Below are 22,466 nucleotides of genomic sequence, written 5' to 3' on the forward strand. Positions count from 1 at the left end.
TCTCCATTGGGAATTTAATCTTCTTTGGAGCTCAATAACCACCAAATTCTATTGGTCTTATAGCTACTTTTTCACCCTGTTTCTCAAATACTTGATATATCACACCAGATCATATGTTCCCCTTCTACCAGTATACCAACCCAATTCACCACCCGGTGAAAGTCTTAACAGTAATAGGACTGCCACCTTGTGGCAGGGGGCTATCTGTGATCCACCTACCCCTCTGCGATGCGGTCCTCCTTGCCAACTGGGCAGTGAACGATCTAGCTCCCAAATCCCAGCTAAGTGCTGACTTTCCCGGGTAACACCCAGTTTCAAGTGTCGTAATTTGAGTTCCCCAGGAAGCCAACTCTATGACAGAATGTAGCATGCAAGAAGCCTATTAAGAGATGTCTTTTGGAATAACACCTGTGGAAGGAGCAGTCCTGGGCAGAGGGGAAAGTTGAGCTGCGCTGTAGGCCTAACAGCAGCCTCTGCCAGCCCCACAGAGAGATCTGGAGTTACAATGACCCTTCTGAGTTATCCCAAGTTGAGCTGAGATGGTCAAGCCTCTATAGCCTTTCTTTGGTCAGTCACTGCTGTGCGCTGCCCCAGAAAACTTTGTGACCTTGAGTGAGGCAACTCTCTGTACCTGCGGCAATCCCTGAAGGGGCTAACAGAGGCAGCTTTCCAACAGTGCTCTCTGCACCTCAGGCAGAAAGTCCTTTATTGAAATGGGAGATGGGCTGGCACATCACAGTATCCAACACAGGCACCAACTCTTTAAGAATTGTCAATTAGGGCTTCCCTGGTGGCGCAGTGGTTGAGAGTCCGCCTGCCGATGCAGGGGACACGGGTTTGTGCCCCGGTCTGGGAAGATCCCACATGCCGCAGAGCGGCTGGGCCCGTGAGCCATGGCCGCTGAGCCTGCGCGTCCGGAGCCTGTGCTCCGCGACGGGAGAGGCCACAACAGCGAGAGGCCCGCGTACCGCAAAAATAAAAAAAATAAAAAAATAAAAGAATTGTCGATTAAAAGTAAAGAATTAAGCATTTATCCTGCCCTTCCTATGTGAACTGTATTTCAGAGTAACCAAATAGCCATGGTTGATGAGGAGAAATTCTGTACAGAGGGATACAGTTAATAAATTACAAGAAATGATGAGATTAGTTTATCATTGTTTTGCAGCCCTAATAAAATATTTTTTTCAGGCAATGAACATCAATTGATGAAACTACAAAGTAAAAGATCGATGGGAAACTTTATAATGGACCGTTCAAGCTGCCTCTGCTTGAACCCACTCATCAATCTGAACACCACTGACTGTTAGACAGTCTGTACTTTCTGATGTGTTGCAATAGGAAGTACATAACACCATCTCTGAGCATTCCTGTTTTAAAAAACTTTGTACTGGAATCTACTGAAGGCTTTAGAGCCAACTTCTGGTTTATAGTTATGTCAACTTTATTCCTCTAATGAGAGGAGCAACCTAAGTAACAACAAAAATAAGTAAACAGACAAATGATTATGTAGGACATTCAACAGTACAAGGGACTTGATTTCTTCAACAACTCAATAGAATGAAGGAAAAAAAAGAGGGGAGACTGTTTTAGATTAAAGTAGATTTAAGACACATAACCAGGTACAATGTGTGCCTCTTGTTTGGATCTAGATTTAAACAAACCAAATGTAAAAAGACATTTTTTGAGATAATTGAGGAAATCAGACTATGGCTGGGTATTAGAGAACATCAAAGAACTGTTATGAATTTTGTTTAGTGCAAAAGTGGCATTGTGGCTGTATATCTTAGAAATGTCCATATTTTTAGAGGACAATGAAGTATATAGGGTAAAATGACATGCTGTTTGAAATTTGCTCTAAAATACAGAAATAAAAAAATAAAAGAATATATAAAGCAGATATAGAAAAGCCCTGATAGTTTTTTAAAATTTTTTAATTGAAATATAGTTGATTTACAATGTTGTGTTAGTTTCAGGTGTACAGCAAAGTGATTCAGTTTTTGAATTTGAGTAATAAGTACCTGGGAATTCATTTTATCATTCTTTGTACTTTTGGGTATTTAAAAAAAATTTAAGACGCCAAAAAAAAAAAAGACAAATTCAAAGGACCCAATGGGGGAAATAATGCTCAAAGGGTATAAATATACAATAAACATTTGAGAAGATATTCAACTACACTGAAAGGGAAATGCAAATTAGAACAATAAGGAGATAGTATTTTTTAATATTTATTTATTTATTTATTTTTTGCGGTACACGGGCCTCTCACTGCTGTGGCCTCTCCCGTTGTGGAGCACAGGCTCTGGACGCGCAGGCTCAGCAGCCATGGCTCACGGGCCCAGCCGCTCCGCGGCATGTGGGATCTTCCCGGACCGGGGCACGAACCCATGTCCCCTGCATCGGCAGGCAGACTCTCAACCACTGCGCCACCAGGGAAGCCCGAGATAGTATTTTTTATTCAAAAGATTGACAGAAAGTTGAAAGATCAAAGCTATGTGGTGCTATGAATGTGGCAAAATCGATAACTGCTTCTGGGAGGGCAAGTTGCCTCCATCTTACAGTATTCGTTAAGAGTAAATCACACACATGCTATTAGACACAACAATATTCTGTAGAAATAATTGCACCAGAAATTCATGATCTGTACATGAGGATGTCTGAGGCAGCACTTTTTTCATTGGCCAAAAATAAATAAATGGAAAACAATATGAAATATCACAAAGGAATGGTCAAATAATGGTTCATCTGTACCAGGGAACATTATATTTAAAAAATAAATAAAAATCTCTTCTCTGTAATCAAAGTGTATGTTTAATAGTACAAAAACTAGAAAATACAAACAAGAAAAAAAAAGGGAAAATATTCATAATTCCAGACCTGGAGATATCATCTTGAAATATATCATTTCAGGTGTTTCTCATTGTAGGGTGTGTGTGTGTGTGTGTCCACATATGTATGTATAAATGTACTTGTTTTTCCAATAAAAAAGGTATCACGTTACACAATATGTGGTGACCTCCTGTTTCCTTAATTCCCTCATGAATATTTTCCACATGAATAAATTTTCATCCACAAATACGGCCTTTAAGAACTGCATAGTATTCCATTTTATGGAAACTGCATAACCTAACCCATTCCCTACTTTGGGGTATTTAAGTGCATTCCAATTTCTCCTTTATAAACAGCCTCCCTGCGCGCTTGCAAAGCTTTGAAGTGGATTTGCCAATTGCCTTCTGGAAAGTTCTGGCTGTTTCTGGAGGCATTTGAGGCAAAATAGTCCGAATGCTTGCCCATCACGCGAGCTTGCTATCTCCCCAGATAGCAAAACTATAGTCTTTAGAACTTGTAAGACTTGTCTTATCCTGCCCGTTAGTCATACCGCCGAACTGGGACTCTGTTCCAGAAATCCCTGCACCCTCTCCCTCCCCTCGCCTCATTCCCGCCCCTCCCCACGCGTCCGCCCCCTCCCCCCGCGCTTTCCCGCTCGGCGGCCTGGCCTATGGCAAACGCCAAGAATTAATTAGGGGCGGGGATCAAGGAGCGGCTGTCAGGAGGTCGCCATATTTCTGTACGGCCCCGCGGCCGGCCCAGCAGTCGCGGGTCGGGAGAGGTGCTGACAGGGCGGGGCCACCGCGCGGCGCTGCCGGCCTCACCCCTCCCGTCCCGGACAGGTGGCTGGAGCGCGCCCCGCCTCCGCCAGCTGCGGGTGGGAGCGAGCGAGGGCCAGTCCCGGACGGCCGCCGCCAGCTGCGAGCGGGAGCGAGCGAGGGCCAGTCCGGGACGGCCGGGCGAGGAGTCCGGCGGCGGCGAACGAGTATCGTGGCGGCCAAAAAAATGCTCCTGTACCGAGGGGCCCCCGCGGGCCCTGGCGCGCCGGGCAGCGCGCTGGCCCGGCCGGGCGGCGGCCCGCAGGCCTTTGGGATCCGCCTGAGTACGGTAGGTCGGGGGCCCGAGGGGGGCGGACGCGCGCGCGGGTCCTGGGGCTGCGGGGGGCGCGCGGGGAGGGCCCGGCGGGCCGAGGCCTCACGCGGGACTGGACCTTCTCTCGCCCCCAGATGAGCCCCCGCTACCTACAGAGCAACTCCAGCAGCCACACGCGACCCTTCAGTGCCATCGCGGAGCTGCTAGGTGAGTGGCGAGGGCGGGCCTGGCCGCGATCGCCCGAGGCAGCGGTGCCAACGTGGTGCCGCGGACGCGAGAGGAATGTGCGGAGCCGCGCGGGGCGGGCGGGGGTTGGGGTGGGGGCGTCGGGACCCGCCCCGGCTCCGTCGCCAGGGACGAGGTTCCGCGGATTAAGCTGAAGAAACAAGGTGTGTCCTAAGAGTTAGGACTCCAGTGTGGTTTTTCTCTCTGGCTCGTGATGTTCCGGGCACTTTAGGATAGCGTAGTTAATAATCAAAAGGAGATGCATAAAAATATCGGGCCCTGAGGCAGCTGGGCTCCACGGGGGCCGGCGACAGACGGAGGACGCCAAGCTAGCAAAGGGGCATGAAGAAAGGTCTGGAAGACGGAGTTATTTAACTTTTGGGACCAGAGAGTCTGGGAATGATGGGACATCTCTTAGGAGATGACACGAGTGCATTTGGCTCCCTGCGACTGCGGAGGGCTGGGTCCGCGGTCCACGAGCGCCCTCACACCGCTGGAATGAATACTGAGCACTTAACCTCTAGCTCCACCGATGTTTGCTTTTAAAGCGTTTTCAGTTGATCCCTTGAAGCCAAGTACACCAGCTTTTGCAGCAGTGTGCTAAATACTGTGTGGAAAGCAAAGAAGAAAAACATTCCTGGACAAAATGCAGCACATTGCAAATGTTTCAAAAGCTGAAATTAGGGAGAGATGTTTATGGGGCAAGATAGCACAGAACAAAATCTTGAAAATGGTTTCAAAGCTCCCCAGATGAGCCCCAGTTACAACTTAAGCAATCGCTGTGACCATGCAGTGTGGATTGCCTTGGGCGAGAAGTCAGTGGGCAGCAGGAGGAGATGGTCAGGAGAGTTATTTGGAAGGGTGATGGGGAGCTTTGATGATTAGTTTGACCATAACACAGAATGCTCACAATATGTATGTTCATTAGAAGGTGAAAGGGGAAAAGTGACATTGGCACGTTTTGAATCCTGGAGAACAGGGACTATATTTTTAAGGTTTTGCACCATGCCTTGAGGGAAACTCATAGTGGAATGCGATATAAGTGCATGCAACTTACAAAAAAGAAAAAAAGAGGAAAAAGTAACAATTTGCTTAGTGGGAAATGAGAGACAGAAATGTGTTGTTCCCTCACAGTGGCACTGTGCAAAACCATATGCACTTATGCTGTACTGTGTACTGAACTTTATGGGTGATTTAAAAAGTGTTCCATTTGTAATTTTGAATATATATGATTTTTGCCTTAAGTATTAACCTAATTCTAGCCTAAGCTGACCCGTATAAGTGCAAGTATACACGTGTATTATATATCAATACATACGCACACATCCCTGCACACATACATACAAACACAGAGATTTTAAAACCAAATCACAACTATTTGTGGTCATATTAATAATAGGGAAAAGGGAGAGCAAAGTGTTAACAGGTAATCCGAAGCTTTCATTTTAGGTTTTCCTTCATAGTTTTCTCCTCCACTTATGCATTAATTTTCTGGTGAACCATTCATTCGATAAATATTTATTGAGCACTCACTGTGGGCAAGGCCACTGTGGTGGGTACAAAAATGAATACAACGTAGGTTCATCTTCTAGTAGGGGAGACAAAACATGTACAGAAGCTTTATTCTTTGTATAACTGCAAGATAGAAAGTGATATATCAGCAAAGATAGACACATTGGGTGCTGTGGGAGTTCAGAGGAAGGAGGGATGACTTCCAGCTTACCAGGAAGAGGAGGTTTAGGAAAGGCTTTGGAGAAGAGGTGACATTTGAGCTGAGATTTGAAGGATTGGGACATGTGGATATGGGTGTGGGGAGGGGAGGGCATTCCAGGCAAAAGGAACAACTGCATGAACAAAGGCATGAAGAATACTGAGTAGTTGAGTTTAATTGGAGCATGGAGTTCATGAATAGTCAAAGCTATAGATCCTTAGAGAGTTTACATAGAGCTTTCATAAATACATTTTTAACTATACCTTTTGGGGTAGACGGCATCATCATCATTATTATCATCCTGCAGATAAGAATACAGAGGCTCAGAGAATTTAATTGACTTTTCCAAGATTGTGTGTTTAGTAAGTGGCAGACCCAGGACTCAAACACAGACATTTTTACTCCAAGTACCAAGCGGGGAATGAAGTTAGGAAGGTGGGCTGGGACCGAAATGTGACTGGGAGGCTTGGGTATTTGAGCTTTTAATCTGAAGTTTTCTGAGCAAGGGAATGTCATGATCAGAGCTGTGCTTCAGGAAAGTTAATCTTGCAGCGTTGTATAAGATGAATTGGAGAAAAGAGAGACGTGGCTTTGAAAGACGAGGTAGGAGGTTATCGAAATAATCCAGATGAGAGGGAATAAACTCTGTAAACTAAGAAAGTGTCAATGGGAATAGTAATATTCAATAGCAAGGTGTAAGAGAGCCTAAGGATGTATAGGGTAAGAGAGAGGGAGCACAAAAAAATGACTGAAATTTCAAACTTGTGGTCATTTGAATGCTGACACTGTGTGTGTGTGTGTGTGTGTGTGTGAGAGAGAGAGAGAGAGAGAGAGAGAGAGAGAGAGGGAGGGAGGGAAAACAGAGGAAGAAGAATAGCCTTGTATCAGAAGATGATGACTTTAATTTTAGACAAGAACAGTTTTAGATACTTGCAGGATGTCTGTAGGGCTGCAGCTTGGCCCTGACAACCTTACAGGATCCTCATAGGCTATTCCGCTGCAACAGGAGGGCATGGGAGGAAGCGCTGCGTCAAAGCCATCTCCCACTCGCCATCCTGTCTCTCCAAGGATTCTGTCATGGGACACTTTCTCATTGCTTCCTGGGTTATGATGAGCTATGAAGCTTCAGTTACAATGCTCTTTTAGAAGATCAGGGGTCAGATGGTTAGGGGATAAGATAGAGTCCCTGGGGTCTGGTTTCTCATGCTCTTGCCTAAGTGGTGGGTGAGGGAAGTTAGAGTTCTCCCACTGAGGGTAGCATGGGCCAGGTTACGAGAGATAAGACTACTGGGATCTGGTAGCACATGAGGTTGTGTGGGCCAGGTTAGGGAATAAAGACATCCCAGGACCTGGTAGTGTAGCTCTTGTTACCAAGTCCAAGCTCACTCTGCTCGCCGCACAACAGGCCAGTGAATCAGGAGACGAGGTGTTGAGACAAGGAATATGACTTTATTCGGAAAGCCGGCCGACCGAGAAGATGGTAGACTAGGGTGTCAAAAGAACCATCTTATCAGGGTTTGGATGCCAGTATCTTTTATAGAACAGAAGGGGGGAGGAGATGAGGAGGTAAGGTGAAAAGGCCATAGGTTTTGCAAATATCCTCTAGAATGGCCAGTCTCGGGCAAGGGATGTGTTAATTTCTTCTTTCTTGCAGCCATCCACAGGTGGACTGGGTCAGGATGCTTCCCTGAACAAAGGCACTTTGGTTTAACATTCAGGCAGAGAGGCAGGATTCCCCAGGCAGCCCATTGTGTATAGACAGTATCCTTTTAGTGAACAAAAGCAGTGGAAAGCAAAGGTTAAAGTAAAAGAAACAGATCCAACATGTAGTCAGATTTGGGTCTTCCCTGTTACCCTCTCACCTAAGTGGTGGGCCAAGGGAGAGGAATAGGGGTTCTCTCACTGCCCTACCTGTTCACAGGCTAGATGGGCTGGGCCATGGGAGAAGATAGATTCCCTAGGATTTGATAGCATATGCTACGTGTTGATAAATTTTTGGAAGGTTAAAAGAGGTAAGATTGAAGCCAGCCACCGGATTGGTGCCTTATTATTATAAGTTCATTTATTGAGGCCAATCTGTTATTATTACAATTTCATTTGTTGAGGCCAAGTGAAAGGCCACTTAAAACTGAAAGTAAGTGCAAAGCTGTGCTTACTGCTGCTGGCCTGTCTGCTGATCTCTCTTTCCCTGCTGCTTCAGCTGACCCTGGCCTCTGGCACGCCACCCCCATACTCCACCCGCTTCCAGCCAAGGAGATAAAAGGTCTAGCTGCTCCTGGCCATTACCTTGTAACTCCTGAAATGCCTGTATTAAAACTCTTTGGTATGTTTCTGTAAAAAAGTACCTAGTAAAGTTTGGGTGAAATTTACAGTAAAAAGGGAAAAAATAAAAGTGATTTTTTGGTGAGAGGCCTGCAAGCTGGTTCATTGAATGTACAGTTTTATAAATGCAGAATTGGAATTGATATGTATTATATGTTTGAATTGTGAATGTTCATTGAGTGTTAGAAAAAAATTCCTCTATGTCCAAAGTTTCCAAAGTAGAAATGATGTCCTGTTGGTTGACAAGTTAAAGGTATCAGTCTCAATGGCCTTGGCTTTCTTCCAGTAGGAGTGATTGATAGGTTCTAAAACAATTCAGGGCCTGCTTGCCAAGTAGTTTCTTGGAACAATGTAGGCAGCTTCACAATGCTGAATCCTTCTGTCAGTTAAAGAAAAAAAAACCTGCTGCCTCTTATTACAAAGTAAAACACTGTATTTCTGATAAAGCCACTATCGCATGTCAGACTTAAAATTCCTGCCAAAAGTTGACCCACTCGATTTACCACGTGCCACAAGGCTTGGCACCACCTAGTCCTTAAAGATTGACTATATCAGACCTTTTAACCCCCTTCTGGGGCTATCGGTGATGCCTTTCTGCTGTTAAGACTTTTTGGTGACAGCTTTATCAGTGACTCTGGCAACACCATTGTGGCCCTTGAAATTAATCTGTCTTGTTTTATTTGATGGACATTCCACACATTTAAGTGGTTGTAACTGATACTGTTAATCGTGTTATAAAAACTGATATTTTGAATATGTGCGATACTTCTCTTGCTTGTAAGGGATGTTCCCACTAGAGAAATGCCATGATCTGAACATTGGTAGTGGGACGAGTACACAACCAGAACCCTACCCGGATCCCTCAGCCCAGCCACATGGTATTAGTAAATCAGTGTAGGATCCCAGGGAAAGGGGAGCAGGTGGAAGGGAAGGTCTTTGTCTTGATTAAACAGCTAGTAAAGACAGGAGTGCTTAAGGAACCTATCCAACAGATTGCACAGACTGCCCTCCCACTTGAGCCAGTGAGCCCTAATGAGACTTTTGTACCACATGTGTTAGTGACTGACAATTATGTAAACTGGCACCTGTGGCAAAAAGATGTGGCTATTAGACAATGGCACCCCCTGGGGTTGTAGACATGGCACATATGTTAGAATATGGCTATATTGGATGTTTTTGGAGTCTTAAATAATTAACCTATTGTGAAGACCTAACTCAGAAAGAATCATGAAACTTTCTGTATTTATATTTCCTACTCTAATTCTATGTTCTCCATTTAATGAGGGTAAACAGCCTCACCTTCAAGACTATTACAGAGTGCCTAAGCAGAATCACTCCTCTAAGCATGCTTACTACGATCATTGGGATTTAGGCAGGCAGTTAGTGTTTTGGTTTTTAACCTGTAACTCTTTCAGTGCCTCTTAGGCTATAAACAAGGATGGTGATAATATCTGTGTTCTTCAATGGAGGAGGTGATGTAAAAAGAAAGTAAAAGATAAAATCTTCACAATAAACTCTAACGCGTGTGGTATGTATCTATTTGTACCAAAGCTGCAGGTTCAACTCTTCTCCATAATCACCCCTTACTGTATACGTTTGTGAGCAGTAAAGTGGCTGAAAAGACAAGAAGGGATAAGACGAAAATGGAGCAAAATGCTTGGTATATGGAGGAGTTATTTTTCCCACAATCTCTGAAGTTTGAAGAGAGAAAGCAGATTGCACATCAGTCATCATATGAAATCTAGAAATCAGCTTCATAAACCCATCTGCCATCATACCTATTTTTCCCTATGCCATTAATGCTCCCTGCTCCCTTCTGGGACATTCACATGAAGGGAATAAAGGACAGTTTCTATGCCTTAGGGGCACTGAACTAGAGCTTTTAATAGAATATTAGAAAAAGAGATCTGATATCACAGATTTCTACCTTTTGCAGATAATGCTGTAGATCCAGATGTATCCGCCAGGACGGTCTTCATAGATGTTGAGGAGGTCAAGAATAAATCTTGTTTGACCTTTACTGATGATGGATGTGGGATGACACCTCATAAACTACACCGAATGCTCAGGTAAAGATGTCTTCATTCTTTTTCTCTTGTCTTGAGTTCATGAACTCTATTTAAGGCTTAATAATTTTCCTTTCCCTTTAGTCATTCAACAAATATTTATTGAGCTGCTGTTATGTGCCAGGACACAGGTTATGAAATAATCACTCTTCTTGCCCTCACAGAACTTAGAGTCTAGCTGGCAATTCAGACAGTCAAGCAATAATCATAACAAAAAATGATAGAAAAGTGTATAGGATGCAATGAGATAACTCATCAGGGGAGCCCAGTCTGATCCAGGAGGTCAGGCAAAGCCTCTTAGATTAAGTGATATTTAAGCTGAGATCTAAGGGGTGAGTAGTAGAATTCAATGAGGTAAAGAAGCAGGGGGGCAAGGGATGAGAGTCCCCGCAAAAAGAACAGCATGGGTAAAAACCTGGAGGTCTTCACTGGTCTAAGACCTTTGCAAACTTATATTAACTTAAATTCACTCTTAGTTCAGGAGTATTGGCGTTGGAACAATTTATGGATTGAACCATGAACATGCCTGGGTATAATCAAGCCCCACGAAAGATAAATAGAGGACATCATACACATAATCTTTGAAAGTTTTGCAGTAGAATTACAAGGTTAGGAAATTCTCTTTTCTAACTGCTGAAGCTGGTGATAACAGATTTCTCTTGCCACTGTCAGTTCATTTAATTACTTTAAAAGGTTTGTAGTTAAGAATGTAAGTTTGTACTTTATCATCTTCACATATCACTCAGTAAAAGATGAGTGTTTCCTCAACTCCTTCCTTCTCTCTTCCTTTTTTTAGCAGATGAGGTTGATTACTCTCCATGAGGCTTCCTGAACTAGCGTGTGAAGCATGAGTACCAGTGGAGGGGTTCTGTGGAGGAGGGAAAGGGCTCTGAACTATAAAAACGGAAAAAATTCATTTGGTTGTAGTTCTCTTTGAAGGTATTCTAATTCTATAACCCTGTTTGTAGGGAAATCCCTTTGATCCACCAAAGAAAAGAAGTGAAATTTGGACATAACCAATTATAAATTTGGTTATGTTTTACCACTCAGCAATCTGTGTACCTTACGTCTCAGATCCTTATAATTAGAAGAATAACTGAGGAAAGCTTCTAGAAGTGAGATAAGAATGCGGCCAGTATGTTGATGAAGGTATGGAGTTGGCCCTATTTTTAAACTTATAGCCTCACTTTTATCTCCTAAAATTAATATTTTATATAAAGAAAAAGAGGATTTTAGATGGGATGGAACCAAAATATTTATGTGTCTAATTCTGTATATACTAGTTTTTTTTCTAAAATCACTTATCCTCTTATTGGTTCCTTCCCCCCACACCTTATCCCGGTGACATGGGTGTCAAATACTGGGCCCGACAAATCTTACTACCTTCTATTTTGTCTGTAGAACTACATCTGTGAGATTTGGTGCTTACAATTACAAGGCAAGAGGAAGGAGGAGGATGGTTTCAAAATAATTGCAGCAACTTTTGTTCCAGATTCTTTCAACAAATTTTTACTGAGCACTTTTGTGAGAGTCACTGGAGATAAAGTGGTGAACCAGACAGACATGATCCTTATTGCCAAGGGGCTGGCAGTTTAATGAGAAAGATATAAAATAATTGACTAGTAATACAACTACATAGGTTATTCCACTAGTGGTAAGTGCTATGAAGGAAGAGTATAGTTTCTATGAGGGTATATAGCCGAGGGATCTAATCTAGTCTGTGGAATCATAAAAGGCTACCATGCAGCTCGGTGCTTTGTGACCACCTAGAGGGGTGGGATAGGGAGGGTGGGAGGGAGATGTAAGAAGGGGGAGATATGGGGATATAGGTATATGTATAGCTGATCCATTTCTTTATAAAGCAGAAACTAACACACCACTGTAAAGCAATTATACTCCAATAAAGATGTTTAAAAAAAAAAAGGCTATCATGAAGAAATGACATTTGAGTTCAGATACGAAGGATGTTTTGGTCCCAAAAATCAGGCAGGAACTACAGCAGCCATAGGGTTTTTTGGCATTATCATGCCAAATATGTTTCCCACTAATTTAAGCTGGGCCGTTGTTCCTCATATTTGAAAATTAATTTCAGAGAATTTTTAAAAATTTTGTTGAAGTATAGTTGATTTATAATGTGTTAATTTCTGCTGTACAGCAAAGTGACTCAGTTATACATATATATATATATATATATATTCTTTTTCATATTCTTTTCCATGATGGTTTATCACAGGGTATTGATATAGTTCCCTGTGCTATACAGTAGGACCTTGTTGTCCATCCATTCTATATATAATAGTTTGCATCTGCTAATCCCAAACTCCCAATACTTCCCTACCCCTCACCCCCTTGGCAGCCACAAGTCTGATCAATTTTAGAGAATTTTTAAAATGAGTCCTGGATTATGTATAGTTATATGTGTTGGATTTTATTTCTGATCATATCTTAAAATAAACTTGAATCTGTTAGAAGGTCCCATTTATTTAAAAGAGATTATTTAGTCCAATTCTAACTTCCAGCCAGGGATTCCACTTACCACAATTTGTTTTAAAATAGTTGAACTTTAGAGGTAACTTTGAAAATTATTATTAAGTATATTAATTTTTCTGTTTGTGGTTTGGAGGCATATTATTTTTGTATTTGGAAAAAAATAATAGGTAACTATGCAAAATTATTAAGCCTACAGAAATTCTATTTGACCTGTAACGTTTGTTATAATCTTATTCACATTTTCCAACTTTTTATGCTACTCTTATATTTTCAGGCTAATAAAATAGTTATGTAACTGAAACAACAGTTTCTCCCATAAATGCAGAATCCCATGAAAATCAAGTTAAAAAGAAAAAGCCTATCATTAAATTTCTGTAAGGTCCATAATTAATTCTCTTTAGCTTAGGGGGATAGGGTGTGAACCAACTAGTCTATATATTCAGCTGCCTTTTTCAGCAAGTTGGAAAAGGTCAAGGATTAAAAGCAGCCACAGATCCATGGATTGAAGGTATTTGCTACCTCTGATCAGAAGTGCATTTCCTAGTAGGTCTGTTCTTCTAAAACAACAGCCAGAGAATAACAGTGTGCTTAGCATTCTTTCATTATTTTATACGACATATTACATCACCAGTATATTTAGGGAGCAGCAGTACCTGCCCTTGTATGTCCATGAATTTGCTAAGGTTTTTTTTCCATGGATCAGAGTCCCAATTTAAATTTACCCCTCTAGATTCTAGAATCGTGACATTTTAAGGAACTTGGGAGCAAGCTGCTATTTTCCTGGATTCCACTCAAGGAGCCCCCTTGGTGTGTAAACACCGTTATCTATTACACGAGAGGATAGAATAGGACTTACTTAATGAAGAGAAACCACCTGTCTAACCAAACTATATAAGATACGTTCCTACCATTCTGTTATTTATTGTGAAGGCTTTTATATTAGGTAGTTATTTGATTGGTATCTGGCATCTATTCTGCGATTTTCAGTTAAATAGAATACCTAATATGGGAATGCAAGTGGAATAAAAGAACACACGGGAAGAGTTAAGGGTAACATAACAACACCAACATACTGAGCTTCCAGCTCCTCTCATCTCATTATTCTCATCCTTTTCCATTTCTGGTTCTGGCCCTGCCCCACTACTTATCTTCTCAACCTTATATAGTCATTTAGTCTCCCCAAACCATAACACAATGAAAGTTTATAGTTACAAAGGAAAAAAGAGACGCTAGATGGCAGAACAGGCCAGAAAGGTAAGGAAATTAAGGGAGTAATATAGTCTCCCTATTCTCACCACTTCTCCTTGAGCACCTAATTGAAGCTTTGGTGGCATTAGAGTAGGTTTAAGTCCAAATAACCTTATAGATCCATTTCACATGGTAGGTAACATTACTGTTTATGAAGAGCCCTGAGTTTTAGATATGACATTAGATCTCAAGTAGAGGTAGAGGATAGCACATGACAATTCTCAGAATGACTTCTAGAGTTAGTTTAAAATTAAAGTTTGAATACTACTTTATAAGTTGTAATATATTGTACATACAGTGTATCATTTAACCCTCCTAACGACCCTATCGTTTTTAGGTAATTCTTCCACAGGAGGAAAAGGAATGCCTGAATCTTACCAACTTCTTTAAGTTTACTTCCTGGAATGCTAAGACCCATAGACTGCAGAAGCTCAATGCTCTTTTGGTATTTTCAAAGGAACTACTCTCCTAGAAATTACCTTTTTATGTGGTAGGATTTATTTGTTGGATACACAAAGCTCCTATAAAGTGTCTGCTCTAGAGGGACACAATGATGTTATCGTTTAACACTTTGAAATAGAAAATTAAAAGGTGGTCCCCCTTCCTCAGGAAGTGAACACAAACCCTGGCCTCCAGGAAGTTGAAATCAGGCACCTCAACCCAATTAAAAGAATAAGAGCCAAGGCCAAGCTGCTTAGCCATGGCAGGTAGAACATCTATTCTATTGATGTTGGAGAAGCATCTAATCTGTAATATACGAAATCTTTCCTTAGACGGTAAACCATGCGGGCAAGAACCATGTCTCTTTTACTAACAGTTGTGTCTCCAGTGCTTAGCATGATGCACAGCACATAGTAGGTACTCAGTAAATATTTATTGAATGAATGGTAGTGTACAACATTGTAAACTTAGTCCATCTAGAGAGAACTAATCCTTAAAAAATTAGTTTCATTTGTAATGAGAGAAGATACATGAAGATAATAATCATTTTCTAGATGTCATATCTTTAATTTTTTTTTGGTTCGGTCATTTTGTTGTGTGTTTGAATGGAAAATATAAGAAAGGGGAAGGATCTGGCTCCCAGATTAAGCTGATCATAAGGGGCTACAGAGATTGTTGAGGTGGCTCGGTGAAAGGCCCTTAATAAAACAAGGGAGACTTTATACTGCAGCTGTTTGCTGATATTCACAGGCAGAACTACCTATTTTTATCCCTTGGCCACATTCCAATGAACTGTCCCAGCAGATGGAGCAGAGGGTAAGAACTGGAAGTGTTATCCTTTGAGTGAATAGTTGAAATTGTCAAGATATATAACCTCTGACTTTCAGATTTCTAGAGAGTGATATGACCAGGTTAGGGATGCCTAGCCTAGTACCTCTAACTAGTGCTAGTGCCAGTTATCTGGTACTCTTGTTACCCTCTCTAGGGTGTACTCTGAGATAACCACCCTTTTCATCTTCCCCTAACTTTACTATTAGCAATCACAGCTATTTTATCTAGACAAGAAAGGCAGCTGCCCCATGGCCTTCTCCAGCTCTCTCTGTGAGTGAAAAGAGGCCGCCTTTACGTTTTATAAAGTGTGACTCTAATGTAGCGGAAGTGTTTATGTACACACAGACCACACAGGAAAATCGGTCCCATTACCCTGTAGTTATTTCCTATGTTTTTAACTTAATAATTTTGCCCAGAAATACCGAAAGGAAGAAAAAAGGAAGGACTTTTCATAAGTGTTCTTCATTTGAAAGCCAGACATTCTGCCTACCTATCTTAGGATGCTTTTTACCTTTCTGATTTCTTTTTTCTTGTATAATTACAGCTTTGGCTTTACAGACAAAGTAATAAAGAAGAGCCAGTGTCCCATCGGGGTCTTTGGTAATGGTTTCAAGTCAGGCTCCATGCGACTAGGAAAGGACGCTCTCGTCTTCACCAAGAATGGGGGTACTCTCACTGTTGGACTCCTATCACAGACCTATCTGGAATGTGTCCAGGCCCAAGCGGTTATTGTACCAATTGTTCCATTCAACCAGCAAAACAATATCCTTTCTGGAAATGGAAAATGTTAGTTAAAAATTAGTCCTATCTGACTATTCTGATAGAAACCTCTTTCTACAGGTCGAATCCAGCTATCAAAAGTTTTCATATTTAAAGAGGTATTCAGGTGTCTTAAATTTAACTGGAATTTCACCCTATTAAATATTTTTTAAATAAATGGATCATTGACAGAATCTTAGAATTATATTGCAGTTTTCACTGTTAGGCGATTTGATCTATATACTATCTCCCCACTCCCACCACTCCTGTGGTAAAGTTCCCTAGGGCCTTCTCTTTTCTTTCCCCCTAAGGGTAGTTACATTTGCGTCACTCTCCTAGAAACATACTATTTATCAGCTAATCTGACAGCTGAATAGCTCACTTTTCTATACCTGGACAAGCTATTATTTCTGTTAGACACCAGGTGTCTTTACGCAGGCAGTATAGCAATAAAGTTTGAACTCATTGCTTCCAAAGAGTTGAAAAATTCAGCCTTTGAACTATTTCTTAAGTATAGGACTGTCTTAATTTATATTATATCTTTGAAGCTATATTCTGCAGGCGTAACTGATTTTGGTTTTTGTCTCTACAACCTTTCTGCATTTCCCCCCTTTCCTTTCTTCTGTAGCAGTAACACCCATGCTTTATATCTATATGTCTATATTTTGTCTAAACTGGCAACCCAAAAGGCAGATCTTCCTGACTGATAGCATCCTCTTAAGATATTAATTTTTCTTTGACTATACTTGGTTTTACAAAAAATGATTATTACTGAGGATTCCTTGCCCAGCCTAGAAGCCATCTTGAACTATTCAATTTTCAACAGTGAAAATGACCTGCTGTCCCAGTTTGATGCCATCCCAGGCAAAAAAGGCACTCGTGTTCTCATTTGGAACATCCGCAGGTATAGTATTCCAAGAGTGATAGATTCTAATAAGCAAAAGCAGTATGATGAAGCATATTTTAATAAATCGCTCTAGAGAAACAGAGTAGATAAATTTTGATACATGTTTGTATATCATTGCAAACCTATCCTTAACTTTCTTAGAACCACAGCTCTGTTTGAGACAGTGCTTCTTATTGGTAAAACGTGGAGCTTGATAAGGTGGAGACCTACATACATATCCTGAAGCTATTACCATCAAGACAGTTCAACATTATTCTAAAATCTTCAGAATCCATTATAAATATCTATTTTATATTCACGGACACTGTTTTGAGATAGGTCAATGGTAGTTATTTTACCTATTTGCAGTGAAAATGAAGTAAGAGAAGGAGAAATTAGGGTAACAAAGCACAACACAATCTTTAAATAATAAGGACCTCTGTATAAATAATAAGGACCTCTGTATTACTGTTTTCAGAGTAGCTGGATTAGAAGTGGAAAAATCTTCAAAGCAGATACATTTGAACTATAATGAAGCTGGCTTCAGGTTATGTATTTAGAGCTAATAAAATAACCTAGAAATACTTTGGGGTATGTCATTTGTTTAACTTTGCCATGTTAAATGGAACACAGTGTCCACTGAAACCTAAAAATCTTTAATATAAAATAGAGGTGTTACTCTTATGTTTAATAGAACAGAGGAGCAGATATATTCATTCTTCTTTTTTCTCCATAGGTCAAGTATTTTGCCTCATTTCTTAGTTGGGTAAAACTTAGATAAAAACCATGCTGGTTTATATAGAAAGTACTTTCCATTAAAAAGAAAAAAAGTAAGGTAATTTACATCTTCCTGTGTCCTGCTGAGAAAACCTCAAGTAATATAATTTATATTATAAAGGATCATTTTCATGAGCCATTTCCAGTGATTTAAACACAATAAGCAGACTTTTTCTTTGTATATTGTTTCTCAGTTATATGGTACTAGGTGTTATATAAATAAAAGATTCTGTGGTCCAAGAACTTTGGAAAAAGCTGGCTTAAACAAAGCTTACCATGTTGCTTTATTGCAGGACTTCTCCGAGGCTTTAATATGCTAATGTTATTTCAAAATACATTGAAAACATTTAAGAGAGCAATGTAGAATGCAGTGTTTCCCAATTTCAGAAAAAATGTTTCTCCAGACCTCCTTTCCTTGGATGGTGAATGGTGAGCACCAGAGAGGACAGGGAATCTCCTCAGAGTACATGCGTTAGAGTGGGATGGGGTAGCAAGAGTCAGGATTATCCTGCAAAATACAGGATATACTATTATAGTGACATGAGCTTTAGACAGGATACGTATCATAGTGGCTCTGGTTCAGCCCTGAAAAAGGAGCTACATTTTCAACACAGCAGCTCTGAGCTTCTGGAACCTCCAGTATGTGGGAGGTATCCCTAGAGCTTGAGGTGGCTCTGGGAGCCAGGAATTGTTTCTCAATTTTATTTGATTATACAGGCTTTATTTATCTCTTTATTTCTTATTTAAGAGTATCTTGGGGGACTGCTGTCCCACAGAACAAATTTGGGGGACCATTGTTCTGATATGTATTTTTTCTCTGTAACCTATCATTTGTTTTGCATTTTTTCCAGTAACAAAGATAGGTCTTGCCTTTTTTCCCTGGCAGTTTTTAGTGATGTAGCCCAGGGTCTTGGAATGGACCATATTTAGGTGACCCAAAGGGATTATGAGAAGAAGAAATGGTCCTAAGGAAAACAATATGAGTACTATTATATTTAAATGATAATTCTAGAAGACTAACAAGTATATGCTGTTCCTGTCGCAACCTTTTTTTGTCCTTCTAAGAAATAGAATTAGATCTGGGGAAATCTTAGTAGTCCTTATACTATTGCTAAAGTTAGAAAGAGTAGGTTTTGATTCATCTGTCTATTCATTTGGGGGAAATGATGTTGAATGACCTACCGAACAATACCCAGAAAGTTGAGATCTGTTTTCAGATCCTGCCTTGAGGATAGCTGGCATCCATTTGATTTATCGGATCACAGACATTCCCACCTTCCTTTTTTTTCTTTCCTTCTGTGCTTTGTATCACATCTCTATGAAACTTAGTAGATTTTTTTAGGCTGGAAAGGCCCTTAAATATTGTGTGATCTTCAAAGCAAGTAACGTGTAGTTCCTTTGAATTGGTAGTCAGGGAAAGAAATAGGTATCTGAGTTTTGGCTCATGTTGTTTCTTTTCTCTTGGGTTCCTAGTGCATTTTTGTCCTTTGGAGCCAGTTTTTGTTAGATTGGTACTTGTCTCTTTTACCCAGAAATAAAGATGGAAAGTCTGAGTTGGACTTTGATACAGATCAGTATGATATCCTGGTATCAGACTTTGGCACAGAAGAAAAAGAGACTGGTGGCATTACCTCTGAGCTGCCAGAAACAGAGTATTCTTTACGGGTGAGTAAGAGTGGTTTTTCTTCAACAATGAGAGGTAAGATATCCTGTAACATGAAAATATTATAATACAAGATCTCACTTTAGTTATATAAAGATGACAACCTTTTGACCCTATGCTAGGATTCCTTTTCACTGTCTCCACTGAAACAATGTAGCTAATATAGTCAGCAGCACTTAGTGTGGTAGTTGATTTAGAATAACAAGGTATAGAAACTGAGTCAAGTATTTGCCCAGATTAGATCTCAGTTGCTAGCAGAGTCAGTAGATGGTAGCAACAGGGATGTCAGTAGAATTGGCAATATTGTGTAATAACTTTCCCTTCACTGTTCCATAGGCATTTTGTGGCATTCTATATATGAAGCCACGAATGAAAATTTTTCTGCGTCAAAAGAAGGTGACTACCCAGATGATTGCCAAGAGCCTGGCCAATGTAGGATATGATATATATAAACCTACCTTCACAGTATCCTTACAACTACATGAAGCTGACCTCTTTGTTTCAGGATTAGATTTCCAAGTTGGCACAGAAAAACAGAAACCTTTCCTTTTCCAATTCAAAAATATGTGTTATAGTACAAACCCTATTTTAGGTATCTAAGGAGGTATTTCTTGAATGCCAATCTGTGTGCCAATTTTATCAGAAATCAACTAGAAATTATTAAAATAATGCAGTATCCTGAGACTTTAGAGATTCTGGTTCAGTAGATTCTGAAATCTCTTTTTTTAATAAGAAATATTTATTTATTTAAATGAATAGCTAGGTTTGAGAATCTCTGCTATAAGGAATGATTCACACTGTTTGGTTTGTACTGGAATTTCGTTATATATATATTACATTGATTGAAATAAGCAAAATGTTGACTAGAACTTGTTCATCTTTTGGACATACTATGATTTTTGCTGTAACAAGTCCAGACTTATGTTGATAAAAGTTAGGAGATTGGAAATTAAAAGTTGATTTTCTAGGGTGAGATAAATCTTCAACAGATTTGACATGGATTTCTTGGTACTTCTCATATTGACAGCCACTCAGAGAAGTAATTACTCATTTTCACTTCTACCCTCCACCCCACCCCATTGCCCTGGGAATGGATTTCAGGCACTTGAGGAAATCTTAAGATGAGCTTTGGAAATTAGGTCCATCTTTGTTGATGGATTTTGGGGTCAAAAACGTCTTTGAAAGGGTGAGAGTTCATAAGCAGTTATGAAGAATTGCTCTTGTAATTTATTCTCTAGTAATAAGCTCAGCTCTTGGCCCAAGAAACATGTTCACACTCTGTTTGCTTTATCAAAGTCATTATCTAGCTTACTTTGTCTTTATTCCCCTGACCAAAAATTAGAAAATGCCATTCCCTTTTAAATAGCCATATGGTTGTTACTCATAAGCAGATTGATTTTCTCCTTTTGAAGAACACAACCCTTGTCTACTGTGAAAGTTTTTTTTAAAGCCCTAAACAAACCTAACTTAACAAAGCCAGAGCTAACATTGTTAGCATCTGTAGGTAAATTAGTTATAATATCACTGTATGTAGCTAGGATCTTAGTGCCATAGTTTTAACAGAGCCAGTCTAAAGTGTCTTTCAACTACTGTCTCAGGATATACCACATTTCTACCTCCAGCTTCTTTCTTCTATGGGTTTCTACCAGGGTACCTCCTATGCATGCATTCTGTATGTACCTGAGCTCTTCTCAACCTCCCTTCCCATTAAACTGGTTACCTTTCCCTATTAGAATTTGGGCTAAACGAATTCACTCTAGGCATGAGTAAAATGAAACTTCTAATAAAATTTCCCCTAAAGTCACTGAGGGAAAAGATTACTGATGCTGACTTATTTATTCCTCAGTTCAGTTAGCAAAGGCGTCTGCTCTCCTCTTGTCCTTTCTCCTTATTCTAATTTGGGGAATCTCCTACCCCAGTGTACTTCCACCCCATAATTTAGAATTTAAAAGTATACAACAGAAAGAATTTGACTATCTTTATCTTTAAAATGTTAACTTTATGGTGTAGAATTTTGGGTTTTTGTTTGGGGCAGTTTTGCCCTGTTTTGTTTTTTCATTGGAATAGGGTCTTATTTGAGATTTGATATGAGCTTCTGGAGCCCAGAACATTATATGTTCTGAGCCAAACATTACTGTGTTATGTACCCACTCGTATTATGTCTTCATATCATACCTGACCCACTTGTCACATGGATTTGATGCAAGTAGCTTGTTACTTAGAGGGGGTAATGGAGATCAGTTTTTGGAAAAGTAACAAAAATAAGTTTTCATTTAACTCATTTGGACATGAAGATTTCTTAGTATTTGTTTTAATGAAAATCTCAGTTTCTCTATCTCCTTTATCTTTCTCACTCTATTACCTTGGTTTTTAAATCAAATAGGAGTTGCTAAAAACTCATAAATTATTCATGTTTTATGTATAATACTTAGTTCTCTTTGTTTCATTTATCCAAGCTTGTTAACTTCTTCCCATGAAATATATTACAACAGGACTATTTATTGTCCTTTACCTTTAAAAGTGGTTTTGTTCTTCATGGTTTTGCTTTCATTGTGTTTTGTATGATTAGCCGGACTTACCTTATTGCATGTAATTGTGTGAATCTGTGTTGTACCATGTATCTTACCTAGCAGCAAGTTAAGCAGTTAGCAAGTGTTAAGAAACGTTTTGTGATTTATGAATTTTTAGATCACTGATGGTATTTTGATATATTTTCTTATAGTCTTTTCCATGTATACATTTATAGTATATATTTTTAGATGAAACTTGTTGTTCTGAACATTTCCTAATGTTCCCAAATACTTTTCAAAGACATAATTTTAAGAGCTGCACAACAGACCATGTGGATACACCAGCATTTATTTAGTCATTCCCTTATTGTCAAACATCTAAATTATTTATGTTTTTTTAGCCATTATAAATCACTGATAAATTTCTGTAACTCATAAACCTTTATGGTCTTCTCTGACTGTTTCTGTAGGATAAATTCCTGAAAGAGAATTACTTGTTCAAAGGTTAAGAATATTTTTAAAGCTGTTGCTACCGATTTTTAAAATGCCTTCTAGAAAGGTTATACCGGTTTACATTCAATGGTGTTTGATGTGTTTTGCTGTAATATAGTGCAAAATT

The 22,466-nt window shown here is 40.0% G+C and overlaps 1 protein-coding gene across 3 annotated transcripts in view; it reads left to right on the top strand.

Annotated features, from left to right (window-relative positions):
* Window positions 1-3,771: 3,771 nt before the first annotated feature.
* MORC4 (MORC family CW-type zinc finger 4) overlaps window positions 3,772-22,466 on the top strand; it is a 49,786-nt gene continuing 31,091 nt past the window's right edge. For 2 of the 3 annotated variants that reach the window (XM_030835817.3, XM_070044675.1), the window contains exons 1-7: window positions 3,772-3,933; window positions 4,053-4,125; window positions 10,113-10,245; window positions 15,797-16,014; window positions 16,768-16,915; window positions 19,207-19,339; window positions 19,674-19,802. In XM_030835817.3, the coding sequence (XP_030691677.3) occupies window positions 3,832-3,933; window positions 4,053-4,125; window positions 10,113-10,245; window positions 15,797-16,014; window positions 16,768-16,915; window positions 19,207-19,339; window positions 19,674-19,802 (936 nt within the window). In that variant the 5' untranslated portion in view covers window positions 3,772-3,831. Of the gene's footprint in view, window positions 3,934-4,052; window positions 4,126-10,112; window positions 10,246-15,796; window positions 16,015-16,767; window positions 16,916-19,206; window positions 19,340-19,673; window positions 19,803-22,466 lie in introns of those variants that run through there. The other variant, XM_030835818.2, reaches the window with a different exon arrangement.

The sequence above is a fragment of the Globicephala melas genome, chromosome X (genome assembly GCF_963455315.2).
Source record: "Globicephala melas chromosome X, mGloMel1.2, whole genome shotgun sequence".
Taxonomy (NCBI): domain Eukaryota; kingdom Metazoa; phylum Chordata; class Mammalia; order Artiodactyla; family Delphinidae; genus Globicephala; species Globicephala melas.